General features: G+C 37.1%; 1 protein-coding gene across 1 annotated transcript in view; it reads right to left on the bottom strand.

The window, feature by feature from the left end:
• The window catches only part of LOC107552799 (maestro heat-like repeat-containing protein family member 1), a 30800-nt gene extending 18531 nt beyond the window's left edge, over positions 1-12269 (bottom strand). Inside the window, exons 1-9 of the mRNA XM_016234794.1 lie at positions 12032-12269; positions 11145-11241; positions 8807-8952; positions 8025-8156; positions 7440-7588; positions 6579-6751; positions 6376-6449; positions 4371-4493; positions 3876-3983 (exon numbers count right to left, since the gene is read on the bottom strand). Coding sequence (XP_016090280.1) covers positions 3876-3983; positions 4371-4493; positions 6376-6449; positions 6579-6751; positions 7440-7588; positions 8025-8156; positions 8807-8952; positions 11145-11175 — 936 coding nt within the window. The 5' untranslated portion in view covers positions 11176-11241; positions 12032-12269. The remainder of the gene's footprint in view (positions 1-3875; positions 3984-4370; positions 4494-6375; positions 6450-6578; positions 6752-7439; positions 7589-8024; positions 8157-8806; positions 8953-11144; positions 11242-12031) is intronic.
• Between the last annotated feature and the right edge of the window lie 2098 nt (positions 12270-14367).

Here is a 14367-nt window from a genome sequence, read left to right as displayed (position 1 = left end):
ACTAGCACTGCTCTACACTGCTCAAAACTCGCGTTTGAATCATCATTGGCAAATCCTTTAAATGTGAAAAGGTACTTACAGTCTGTGAGTCAGCATTATTTCTCAGAACACCAGCATTGTAGTCTACTCTCACAGGATCAGGAAACAGTCCTCCATAAAATGCGTTGCACACATCTGAATATTTGGTTTGAACTGTTCTGGAACAGTGTTGTAAATACAACTTAACCACTGATGTCTAGTTGTGTCTTCTTTTGGAAGACCAAACAAAGTAGTTTCGCTTTCACAACGAAACACACAGCGTCTCCACGATATGGCGGCGGTGGCAGCAACAATACTAAAGCGAGAATCAAAGTTACGTCTTCTTTCTTTGTGTAAATATTTGGGCGGTGTTATGCAAATCTTCCCACACAGTGACGTAGACATGTGGGGGCATGTTTAAACGAGGCGTTTTAGGAGGGCGTGGACCAGTCTTAACTTTTATAAAGAATATCTCTTTGGGTTTGAGACTTTAGTCTTTGCAACTTTAGGGATCTTATCTATTCACGAACAGCTTGTAACACTCCAAAGAGAAAGGAAAATGTGAAATCGCATCATATGACCCCTTTAATACCTCCCATCAGGGCCACAATTATTACACTAAACTCTAATGCAATAAACATGAATTAAAGAATGTAAAATGTAACATAAAACCCCAATGTACATAACAAAAAAGAAAAAAAAAATGGAAGAAGCCCACTTATTTCAATGAAAAACCATCAAATGTGAAGTGTCACACAAGGAATTCTGGGAATGTCAATTTACGTCTTTTCACTGTAAATTATAAAAATATTTTTTCTTATTCACTTGCAAAAACGGTAAATTTAACAGTATTTTACTGTAAAATTACATGAATTTTTTATTACCGTTTTATTAAAATGTCACTGTATATAGTAAGGGAAGTTACTGTAAACAAACAGTTTACAGTTTTTTTTCTGTTCCCTTTACAGTTAAAATTATGGTAAATTTTTACATTGGACTTTTGTTTAACATTTTCCTTAAGGTCTTTATTTATTTATAATTATTTGCCTATATAAATATGTATAATTATGTGTGTGTGTGTATATATATATATATATATATATATATATAAAACAAAGGAAGACCTCAGGGAAAACAAATCGGTGTCTACTCTGATAAATCCCACGAAACATAAATCCATACTCGCAATAAATCTCATAAAAGTCTAAATTCTGTGCTTTAAAACAATATGTTAACAAGAAAGACACAACAAAAATCAAAAAATAGTCTGGCTGTATATTCTTTTCCTGACATTTTCCTGGTTATCATTCGTTTTGGAGGAAGGAATGGAGACAGTCTCATCGGCACATAAACCGTCTTCGTCTGTCTGCTGAGGAGATATCCTTGTCAACAGCCTGCTGTTGATGTTGGGATGCTCACAGGAAAAAAAGGATCTAATATTTCTCTAGACACTCTCTCTTACAAGCCGGGCCGGGGCTGCTGACTTTGGCTGTGAAGATGATGGACTGTGCTGAGTGACTGCAAAGACCATCTCTCACTATGTAAGCATTTCATTGAGTTGTCTTTAGGATAAGACGCATTGCAGATGTGCAGGTGTCTGATTTAGTGGCAGCAGGACCGTCGCCACCATAGACACTGATGTTCTCCCTAATACTCTTATGAAAATTAGCCATGGTTTTATTAATGTAAAAGTGTGGTAACGAGGTTTTTTTTTTTTGGTGGATTGATTACTCCAAATGCCATGGTTAAACTAAGGTTAATATAGCAAAACAATGGTTTAACTACAATAACCATGGCTTCTTGATTTTATTTGTAGAAAACCATGGTTAATTTTCCAATGGGTATTCAGAATAACGAGTGATCAATATTGGTTTTCAAATGGCTGATTTTTTTAATTATTACTTTTGGACCCCACCAATACTGAAAATCTGATCAAATTCTTAAGAGGCAGCAGCGTTAAGATTGATAGTTAAGATATAACAGCTTTATGACATTTACCAAGCTCACTAATAAGGGCATAAAATGACAAATGACATGCAAACACGGTCAATCACAATGCTGCACAATAGTAACAGAATAAAGCAAAAAAAATAAAACAAAGGCGAGGACTGCACATTTTGAAAGAAGAACCGTGACTTCAAGAGTCAAGATGAGGAAGGTGTACGCTTGTTTGTACTCGTCTATATACTCACATCTGTCAGGCGGCCCACAGTAGTAGTGAAAAGATGCAATGTGTTATCACACATGCTACGCAGAGCCTCATTGGTCACTTCCTCTGGGTCTGGAGGTCGCTGTCCTCGCTGTGTGAATATTAACAATTTATTAGCTATATTGAATCACACAACCCAGCATAACTAGGGCTGGGCTAAAGCCAATAACAGTTCAAAGGTAACAAACAGAAGGGAATCACCCTAGCTAACGTAAATATTTAAAAACTGAGGTGTGCACTGACATATGACACAACATGGGCTATGAACTTAATTTAAAAAAGCTTGCTACATAGATCTCAAACAAATCGATTACAGACAATTTTGCAATTCAATGCATAGGAAATCAAGCAAGGAGATTTGTAATTCAAAGAGAAGTTAAAATATGATCAGCGAGCAGGAAGTTCATTTGCAGCTACAGTCATGTGACACTGCTTATCTGCAGTAAGAGAAGTGTTAGTCAGTAAAGGTTGTTTGTACATGGTAAGTGTCTGGTAGAGCACAGTGCTGGATGATGAAACGGACAAGCAGGTCTCCTCCCTCTATATACATATATATATAAAACAAAGGAAGACCTCAGGGAAAACAAATCGGTGTCTACTCTGATAAATCCCACGAAACATAAATCCATACTCGCAATAAATCTCATAAAAGTCTAAATTCTGTGCTTTAAAACAATATGTTAACAAGAAAGACACAACAAAAATCAAAAAATAGTCTGGCTGTATATTCTTTTCCTGACATTTTCCTGGTTATCATTCGTTTTGGAGGAAGGAATGGAGACAGTCTCATCGGCACATAAACCGTCTTCGTCTGTCTGCTGAGGAGATATCCCTGTCAACAGCCTGCTGTTGATGTTGGGATGCTCACAGGAAAAAAAGGATCTAATATTTCTCTAGACACTCTCTCTTACAAGCGGCAGTGCCGGGCCGGGGCTGCTGACTTTGGCTGTGAAGATGATGGACTGTGCTGAGTGACTGCAAAGACCATCTCTCACTATGTAAGCATTTCATTGAGTTGTCTTTAGGATAAGACGCATTGCAGATGTGCAGGTGTCTGATTTAGTGGCAGCAGGACCGTCGCCACCATAGACACTGATGTTCTCCCTAATACTCTTATGAAAATTAGCCATGGTTTTATTAATGTAAAAGTGTGGTAACGAGTTTTTTTTTTTTTGGTGGATTGATTACTCCAAATGCCATGGTTAAACTAAGGTTAATATAGCAAAACAATGGTTTAACTACAATAACCATGGCTTCTTGATTTTATTTGTAGAAAACCATGGTTAATTTTCCAAAGGGTATTCAGAATAACGAGTGATCAATATTGGTTTTCAAATGGCTGATTTTTTTAATTATTACTTTTGGACCCCACCAATACTGAAAATCTGATCAAATTCTTAAGAGGCAGCAGCGTTAAGATTGATAGTTAAGATATAACAGCTTTATGACATTTACCAAGCTCACTAATAAGGGCATAAAATGACAAATGACATGCAAACACGGTCAATCACAATGCTGCACAATAGTAACAGAATAAAGCAAAAAAATAAAACAAAGGCGAGGACTGCACATTTTGAAAGAAGAACCGTGACTTCAAGAGTCAAGATGAGGAAGGTGTACGCTTGTTTGTACTCGTCTATATACTCACATCTGTCAGGCGGCCCACAGTAGTAGTGAAAAGATGCAATGTGTTATCACACATGCTACGCAGAGCCTCATTGGTCACTTCCTCTGGGTCTGGAGGTCGCTGTCCTCGCTGTGTGAATATTAACAATTTATTAGCTATATTGAATCACACAACCCAGCATAACTAGGGCTGGGCTAAAGCCAATAACAGTTCAAAGGTAACAAACAGAAGGGAATCACCCTAGCTAACGTAAATATTTAAAAACTGAGGTGTGCACTGACATATGACACAACATGGGCTATGAACTTAATTTAAAAAAGCTTGCTACATAGATCTCAAACAAATCGATTACAGACAATTTTGCAATTCAATGCATAGGAAATCAAGCAAGGAGATTTGTAATTCAAAGAGAAGTTAAAATATGATCAGCGAGCAGGAAGTTCATTTGCAGCTACAGTCATGTGACACTGCTTATCTGCAGTAAGAGAAGTGTTAGTCAGTAAAGGTTGTTTGTACATGGTAAGTGTCTGGTAGAGCACAGTGCTGGATGATGAAACGGACAAGCAGGTCTCCTCCCTCTAGCTCTAGGTAACCATGATGAGCCATAGCACTGATCACCTGCACCACTCTCTTCTTCACCTGCACAGGCAAACACGATCATTAAAACCTTGCTGAGCGCTCAAAATGAGCAGCACCATTTCAGCACATTTATCCCACATTAAAGAAAATAGATCACATATTTTTTTACAAACCCGATTCCAAAAATGTTGGTACACTGTACAAATTGTGAATAAAAACAGAATGCAATGTATGGAAGTTTCAAATTTCCCGATGTGGAAGTTTCAAATTTCAATATTTTATTCAGAATACAACATAGATGACATATCAAATGTTTAAACTGAGAAAATTTATCATTTTAAGCGAAAAATAAGTTGATTTTAAATTTCATGGCATCAACACATCTCAAAAAAGTTGGGACAAGGCCATGTTTACCACTGTGTGGCATCCCCTCTTCTTTTTATAACAGTCTGCAAACGTCTGGGGACTGAGGAGACAAGTTGCTCAAGTTTAGGAATAGGAATGTTGTCCCATTCTTGTCTGGGGGCATTGGTGATCCTCTGCCCATCTTGACTTCTGAGAGACACTGCTACTCTGAGAGGCTCTTTTTATACCCAATCATGTTGCCAATTGACCTAATAAGTTGCAAATTGGTCCTCCAGCTGTTCCTTATATGTACATTTAACTTTTCCGGCCTCTTATTGCTACCTGTCCCAACTTTTTTGGAATGTGTAGCTCTCATGAAATCCAAAATGAGCCAATATTTGGCATGACATTTCAAAATGTCTCACTTTCAACATTTGATATGTTTATATTCTATTGTGAATAAAATATACATTTATGAGATTTGTAAATTATTCCATTCCTTTTTTATTCACAATTTGTACAGTGTCCCAACTTTTTTGGAATTGGGTTTGTATAACTTATGGATACTTATACGTACCAGAGGTTTATAGTCACATTTAAACTTTTAAAAAAATGAAACACATAAAAACATATACATTTTTTGTAAATATTTTATCGCTTTACCCGTGTCTGACTTTCACCATAAAATATTTTTTAAATGATAAATTAATCAACAAAGACTGCAACCAAATTTTTATTGTGTGAAAAATAAGGATTTTTTACAAAAAGTACCACAGTTGTTATTTTCAATTGTCTAATACAGTGGTTCTCAATTCCACTCCTCGTGTACCACCGCTCTGCACATTTTGTATGCATCTCTTATCACTTCAGACGTTTGTTCTATTCGACCAAAAGTGCCCTGCAAAGTGGACATTACAGGATATTCCACCATGATTCCAGTTCGAAGGAAGTGTATATGTTCCATTCAAAGGGCATTAAAGTGTGCGAGACGTGAATGTAATTGTATTTATTATAGGTATATTATGTCACACTTCTCTAGTAAGTTCCGTCTGTGTGTGAAGACCCTGCAGGCCGTGGCATAGCACAAATCCGTGAATGAATGTTCCAAAGTGAAGTAAACTTCAACAGATTTCCCATGCTCAGGGAGTAGGGAGCAAAGAATACTGTGTAGGGACCATGTCAATCGGAGCACAGTTCATGCATGGAGCTCTCTCCTAACGATGATCTCAATCAGGTGTGTTAAATAAGAGAAACATGCAAAATATGCAGAGCGGTGGTGCGCGAGGACTGGAATTCATAGTTTTCACGTGACGTCTCACCCTTAAAGGAACACCCACATGGAGGGCAAAACAAGGCTTTCCTCCACTGACCACCAGTTATTTTTACGAGGTTTGCATTAAGAAGTAATGTAGTAAGACATTACTCATTACTGATATTTATAGGCCAAATTCAGTATACACTTTATTGATGATGCATACTTTTGAGTTGCCACTCAAAATTACCGCAAGGGAAATTCTCTTTGGGACAAAGAGTGCCCAAAGTTGATGAAACACATATATTTTGTCACTTATCACATTGAGAGGATATATTTTTGTACCTTATTGCTGTGGTCAGCCAGAGGTTGCCTGATGCTGGCTAGAATTAGGAGCTTCTTGGTTTCCATAATGGAGGCTTGAACAGACAGAGCAGAGTTTTAAAAATAGAGATTCTGATCTTTTCGTAGCCAGGTATGACAATCTGGATAAGAGCGTCTGGCTGAGGAAGAAATCATTGACATTTGATTACATGTTTAAAACTCACTGGATGCGTTGATGAGGTGTCTGAGAACAGCAAGTGAGCCCATTCTGTTCCTTTCGTTACTGTTCTCCAACCTCTGGAGGACAAACACCATCAGACGGTCCGGGAACGTGTTGGCTGGGGGCAAAAACAGCCAAATATAGAAGTGAAAATGAATGCAATTTGTCAAGTTTACCCTCAGTTAACGATAAAGGCTTTGACAGTGTTCTGTGAACCACCAAAATCTGTGTATAAATGCATACTTTAGTCAAAGGTGTCTTGTTTTAATGCCTGGTAAAGGACCTAAGTTGAACATTAATGGGTTAAAAACCTGGGTAATTTAAAAATAAATAAATAAAATAAAAAATAAAATAAAATAAAACAAAAAAATAAAAAAACGAACAAAAATTCTATTACATTTAAGGAGTCATTGATCTAATTTATATATTTTTTATGCATTAGTACAGGTCTAGAACTAACAGCAAATCTTTTCACAGTTGAAACACCCGCTCATGATTGACATGCACACACTGAAAACACTCAACAACTCCTGGACTCCTTGCATCTGCTTGACAACACACAAAAAGAGAGAGGAGAGCAATCCAGCTTGTGTGTGTCACCTCAAATCAGCACCAAGCACACAACTGTATGATATCATCTCACTGATTGGAGAAGTCTGCTGGTCTGACACTTTAACTTAATCTCAGCTCAGACTCCATCAGCACATGACAGGGATATTGCTACAGCAAGTCAGCTGACTGAGAATGCAACCTTTGCTTGGGTTCATGTCCACATGACTAGCCAAAAAATAGATTTCAATCAGATGTTTACATTTGCATGCACATGCTTCAAAAAAAAATAAAAATAAAAAGGTTTAACCAAGACCCACCAAGGATAGTTTGGACCACAAAAAAGTGAGGCAAAACTCCTGGCTGGAACTTGCCGAGTATCTCCTCCATGATGTCATTAATATATTTGTTTCCCACAGCAACCAGAATATTACTGGCTGCTTGCTGCCATTCCGGGACAACCTCCTATACAGAAGTGGAAAATTTGTTTTATGTGTTTAAATATAGAAATCCTCACTCTATAATTTGTGTTGTATATTAAATAAAAACTAACTAATAAAAGTAATCTTTTGTATTACTAAACTTTTCCAGATTTATGATTGAACTGTCACATAACTATTTACCAAAAACAGAACCTTCTTTATAGTTTTAATGGAATTGTTTAAACATTTGGGGTCGGTAAGATTTTTCCATGTTTTTTAAAGAAGTCTCAAACACTCACCAACAGTAAAATTGTGAAATATTACTATCATTTAAAATAACTCTATTCTATTTTACTATATATTTAAAATGTCATGTATTCCTGTGATGGCAAAGTATTACATGATCCTTCAGAAATATGAAGTATTAGTATCTTACTGACCCCAAACTTTAGGACAGTAGTGTAAGTCAGCTGTCTCACCTTTGATTTAGTCATCTCATCTGATGCCAGCTGTATGACACTCTTGATCTTGGGGTAACTGACGTCATCAATCCTGCTCTTCACCACCAATTCAATGGTTTGCAAGATCACCACTCTGTGCCCGACCACCAGCTTCACAGGACAAAGATGACTTGCAAGTAAACTCATGAACATGTACTACAGAGATACACTATGAAAGACATGCTAATCACAGTACTAAATTCATCACAGACTCATACATCCCATATTCAAATCTTACAAAGTCAGTCAACTATTAAAACAGACCTCAGTCAAATCAGAGGCACGAAACACAGAAACACAGTCATGTCTGTGAGCAATGGGTTTGCCCTGCAACACTAGGCATTACAAATCAATAAAAGGAAGAGCTCTGGTTACAGATAAGAGGTTTATTACAGATGAGATTAATGTGCGAGTTTCCTTGAAACATGCATTAAATTAGCTTCTTTTTATTTCTGTTTAGGGAAGTGTTTTCAAAAGATTTACACGCAATTTAAACTGTTTTTAATATATTTTAAAATGTAATTTATTCCTGTTATGGCAAAGCAAACAGCACTCAAGAAATACTTATTATTATAAATGCTGAAAACAGTCGAGCTGACTATATTTATGGGAAATGAAATCTTTGTCACATCTTTATTGTCACTTATAATCAATTGAATGCATCCTTACTGAGTAAACATATTAATTTCTCCAAATCAAAACATTTACTCACACCAAACTTTTGAATGGTAGTATATCTTGATGGAAACTCTTTGACTGACCTTGGGATGTTTGAGCAGGTAGTCCTGGCACATGGACAGGACTTTATCAGGCTGCTGGTTCCCCAGTGTCAAGATGGACTTCCTGACCTGTTCCTGCACCACTGGATCTCTGTCGTTGGCACCATCCAAAAGAGCCAGGGTCACCTCTGATTGGATAAAACAAACACATGAATTTGCACACAGAACGTTATGGAGATAGGTATGAATTGCTAATATATGTATACTGGTACATATTTTCTATTTTAATATATTTTTTAAATGTAATTTATTCCTGTGCTGGCAAAGTTGAATTTTCAGCAGTCATAAACTCCAGTCTTCAATGCCACATGATCCTTCAGAAATCATTCTGATTTGCTCAAGAAATATTTCTTATTATCCATGTTGAAAACTATTGTGTTGCCTGATATTTTTGTTGAATCTGTGATTCGTTTTTTCAGGATTCTTTGTTGACTAGAATGTTCAAAAAACAGGATTTTTGTCAAACAGGAATCTTTTGTAACATTTTAAATGTCTTTACTGAAAATTCACTTTTCAAATTACTGCATCCCTGCTGAATAAATGTATTAATATCTTTTGTTTTTTAATTGTACTGACCCCAAACTTTAGGACAGCACTGCATATAAGTACATCTTTCGCATTGCTTTGCCACTGTGTCTGTTTCTCAAAGGATAAATTGATCTGAAATCCTTTTATTGGTAATACTATATCAGACTATGTGGTAAATCCAGATAGAAAACTCCTACACAACAAATTCTTTCAACACCAGAAACTGCTGTTTCTTGCCTACTCAAAAACAACTAGAGTGGATAATCAATTCATCATTGGGATTAGTGTAATTAACTCTGTCTGAGATGTGCGCTAATTGGTCACAAGCTCTGCATTGAGGACATGATGGATGCATATGAGTCACTCCTGCTCCTAAACTCACATTACAGAGAGTACAACGTAAGGGGGAAGATCTGCAATGCAGAATATCTTAAAACAGACGTTGCAACATCTGGACATTTTAACCACACTTAATCTTCACATACAGTCCCATCTGATTAGATTATTCTAATCTACCTACAGCGCACTGAGTAAACGAGTTGCCTAAACATACTCATTGGGCAATTAGCTTCAAATCCAACCTAAAGAATAGTGTTGAAAGACACTAATGGGATAAGAGAAACTCATGACTCTGTTCAATGTGACTAGATTCATGTGGGAGTCCATTTTAAATGAAAAACAGGTGCTTTTGTTTTGCACCTAAATATCCCTTTTGTCATCAACAAGTGACAGATATGGGCGAATATGGATGAATAATCATTAAATACACTAATATTGAAAAATATTAGTATTAGTAACAGTTAGTAAAATTTTTCCCTAAAACAAAGTTTATTTGTTTTAAAAGACATTAATACTTTTATTTAGCAGGGATGCACTAAATTGGTCAAAAGTGACAGTAAAAAACTTTATTTTACAAAAGATTTCCATTTAAAATAAGTGTTGTTCTTTTGAACTTTCAATCCACCAGAGAACCATGAAAAAAATGTATCAGTTTCCACAAAAATATTAAGCAAAATAACTGCTTTCAAACTTTCAGAATAATAATAAATCAGCATATTAAAATGATTTCTGAAGGCTCATGTGACATTTGACTGGCTGCTGAAAATTCGGCTTTGCCATCACAAGAATAAATTACATTTTAAAGGGAAATTATTTATGTCGATGTCTCAGCTTGCAGATGATCGCTACGCAAAAGCTTTGCGTGCTCGACTCTTTAGCTCCTGCTCTATTGTGATGAATGTAATACACTTTTAATTTGACAATTACGTTTCCTATAACTATGTTTTTTTAATTGGTGGATGTAAATGAAGATGACTACATTTTTGTTCTTTCTTGTGTTTATTATATTTGTAACTTTTTTTCTACTGTTGAAACTCTTAATTACTGTACATTCATCATTCTGAATCTACTTACCAACATTTGCTGTTTGCCTAAAATTATAGCTCCTCTAATTGAAAAACAAACAAACACCTTTTTAAACACTTTCAGAGCAAATACACAAATGTTGAGCTGTATACTGAGTATTGTCAAAAGGCTGAAAAATACAGGGATATATTTTCAACTACAGTACATCGCCTTGCCTTAACCTCTATGTTTAGCTAGCCTGTTCTGGTCAGCCGCCAAATGCACTACAAGTAACCAGTGTTGCTTTATACATTGAGACACTGGAGATGAAAATCAAGGCAATGTTTAACACAGAAAAACATACATGGTAGTGCAGTGCCACAAGATCATGCTTACAGTTGCTTATGTGAAGTATAAAGTGGGCAAAGTGGATAAGAGTGTTACTCACGCTCTAAGTCGGTCTCCTCTATAACGCCCATAATGAGGCTAGCAGCAGAGATTTAGGAATGCATCTGGTGGTCCTGTAATCCTCAAAAGAGCCCACTCTACAGATATAAACCAACAACATTAGAGATAATCAGAACCAATTATCAGTTTGACCACTATTATTCAAATTTCGTAATATCAGGCCCACCAAAAAAGGGCACATTTTTCTATACATTTTTTTTCTTTTTGACATCCATAACTTATTCAACAACATTATGATTTGTTATTAGTATTTTTAGGGTTATAATCAACATTATTGTAGTATACATATTCATAATGCATATTTCATTGTTGCGTTCTAAAGATTATTTAATTATCATTGTCAAAAATCAAACATATAAAACAATAATGTGTTGTACATATCAGTCCCAGTCATGGAAAATATCTCTAAACTACACATAGTATGTTTAAGCCTAGCCAGCGGTGTGGGTATCACATGCAAGTGCACCTATGATTCCTAAAATGCGGTCTAGGTAGGCAGCTCAATAGGTTTTGAGCCACAGCCCGACACAGCATTCCATGTGATTAGGCAATATGACATAAAAAAGCCCAGATCATGTAATATGCATTGAAAACACAACGTTTCGAGATACTGACAATAATGTTTGTTCCCGTCTTATTGTAATAACATTGTAGGTCACTTCAACAGTCGTTAGTATTCACAGACACGTTCAATGTCAACTTCCTCAAAGCCACAGCGACCAATTAAACTACTACGACAGCATTTGCATTACATTATTGTTGGCTGTTATGCAGTCAAGGCGACTGCAATTAAAATACAACCGTTTAATGGGATTTTACAACAACGTCAAATGTCTAAAGATGCGCAATATGTCAATCTTGTGTTACCTTTCCCCTCGTCTGTCTGCTTCGCTCGCTCGACCTCAGGCTACACACACGACTTCCCCTTTCTCGCATGCATTGAGCAGTTACTAGTCAGTGAAGGCCCTGATGTAAATCCAATAACCGCTTCTGATACTAAACGTGACCGTATAATTGATTATTCGGCTAGGTTGATGGTCTCAGACGCTACATTGTACCATAGGTAAACACGCCTAATCACGTGCTTCTGCTCAGGAGGAACGCATCAGAGTGGGCGTGTTCTGTCACGCAAGTCCTCCAAACACCAGCGAAGAAAACACTCGACCTAGCAAATCGACCTACTTAATTATTCATATGTGCCGTGTGCTGTGAAAACGTACAATTTGGGATGGCTGAATATGCATTTATCTACCACGTTGTATCTACATGCTTAAAAAAAACAATAATTTGATGTTAATGAATGTACATTTTTGAGCTTGTTCCACTGGAACAAGGTCAACAGATTAGTTCAAACAACCAGCTACAGCAGAACTATCAGAAATATCCTCAATGTTAAAATATTGTGTTGGAAAAAGGGGGAGGTCAAAAAATTTGGGAACCACAATACAGACAGATTGAGCAGCACGATTCATGAAGAAAACATTGTCATCCTCTATATTCTTACTGTATTACTAGACTTGCCATGTCCCAAAAAATAATAAATACTTAAATTTAGAATTTTGCCTGTGAGACTGCCCCCAAAAGGGTTTAGAAGTTAACAGTTGTTATTCTCAGTTTACACAACACCCACTAGAGGAAGCTAATGAGCTCTTTTGACAAGAAATGTACACCTTTGCAACCTTTCAGGCTTTGTCAGACAGAAGGCATATCCCTGGGCCTTAAAGGGGTCCTATTATGCTTTTTCAATTTTTCAACTTTAGTTAGTCTGTAATGTTGCTGTTTAAGCATAAAAAAGATCTTACAAAGCTCAAAGTCCATTTCAAAAGGAGATATTTTATTTAACAGAAATCACTTTTCAAAAACTACAACAACCACTCGTTTGGACTACAACGCATATTTTCCGGGATTTTGTGATATCACAAATATCGACGAATGGGACGAGGCCTGGTTGAGCTGCACTAGAGAAGGCAACGCGTGTTATCACTATGTCGGAGACATGCTAGCTTTCCCAAGGCAGATGAACTTAGAGTGGTTACAATCATCCGGGTTTAAATCGCACTCAGATTGATTTGATTTTGACGCAATATTTACGCTGAAGCTCGCGGGCGGCTATGGTAAGGGGCATGACATTTCCCGACCAGGCGCCGAGTGCTGCCAATCACAAAATACACTGGCCCAGCTAACCAATCACAGCACATTTCGTATTTCAGAAGGCGGGCCTTCATTTGATACAGGAACTATGGCCGTTCATGCCAGACTGGGGAGAGAGGTGTTGTAATAATGTAAAATATGTGAAAAATAATGTGTTATTCGAACAACCTAGTATGAGAGCCTGTTCTAGTACACCCCCAAAACAAAATCAAGACTTTGTAAAAGAGCATAATAGGACCCCTTTAAAACTTTTTCCATATGAGTCTAAAAACACATTTGTGTAACTGGACTTTTGACTCAAAACCTATATCTCTAGTTTCTGAGGTATAACCAAGTTGCCTGTGTGACAACTATCCCCGGTCCCCCTCATTATACTGTGGGTAGAGAAAAGAATCACCCCCCTTTAAAATAATCACATTTCGTTGCTTTGCAGCCTTTGCCCCATCCATTTTCCTTCTATCCTGACAAGTACTCCAGTCCCTGTGTGACAACTATCCCCAGTCCCCCCGCCCCTCTCCTAAAATGATCAGCTGTGGTCATTTTGATTTTCTCAGCATGAAAAGAGCTTTTCTGGAGCATTTCAGTCCTTGGTAGTGTCAAAAGATCTCTGGGATAAAGTTGTTGACAGGCACAACTCAGGAGATGGATACAAAGAAATCTCAAGGGTTTATCAATGTCTAAGCACAGTGAAGTCTATTATTAAGAAGTGGAAGGTATTTGGTACAACACAGACCCTCCCTGGATCGGGACATCACTCCAAACTGGATGAAAGAGCCAGGAGGAAACTGGTCAGAGAGGCTACCAAGAGGTCTACAGCAACTCTGAAGCAGTTGCAGGAATTTATGACAAAGAATGGTCATTGTGTGCATGTGACAACAATATCACAAATTCTCCACAAATGCGGCTTGTATGGGAGGGTTGCAAGAAAAAAGCAACTCCTCAAGAAAGGTCACATGCAATCACGACTGAGCTTTGCCAAAACGCACCTTGAAGATTCTGAGGCAGATGGGACTAAAATTAAAACTTAATTATTTGGCCTCAACACCAAATTA

The sequence above is a fragment of the Sinocyclocheilus grahami genome, unplaced genomic scaffold (genome assembly GCF_001515645.1).
Source record: "Sinocyclocheilus grahami isolate Dianchi unplaced genomic scaffold, SAMN03320097.WGS_v1.1 scaffold459.1, whole genome shotgun sequence".
Lineage (NCBI taxonomy): Eukaryota > Metazoa > Chordata > Actinopteri > Cypriniformes > Cyprinidae > Sinocyclocheilus > Sinocyclocheilus grahami.
This window is presented reverse-complemented; position numbering and strand designations above follow the sequence as displayed.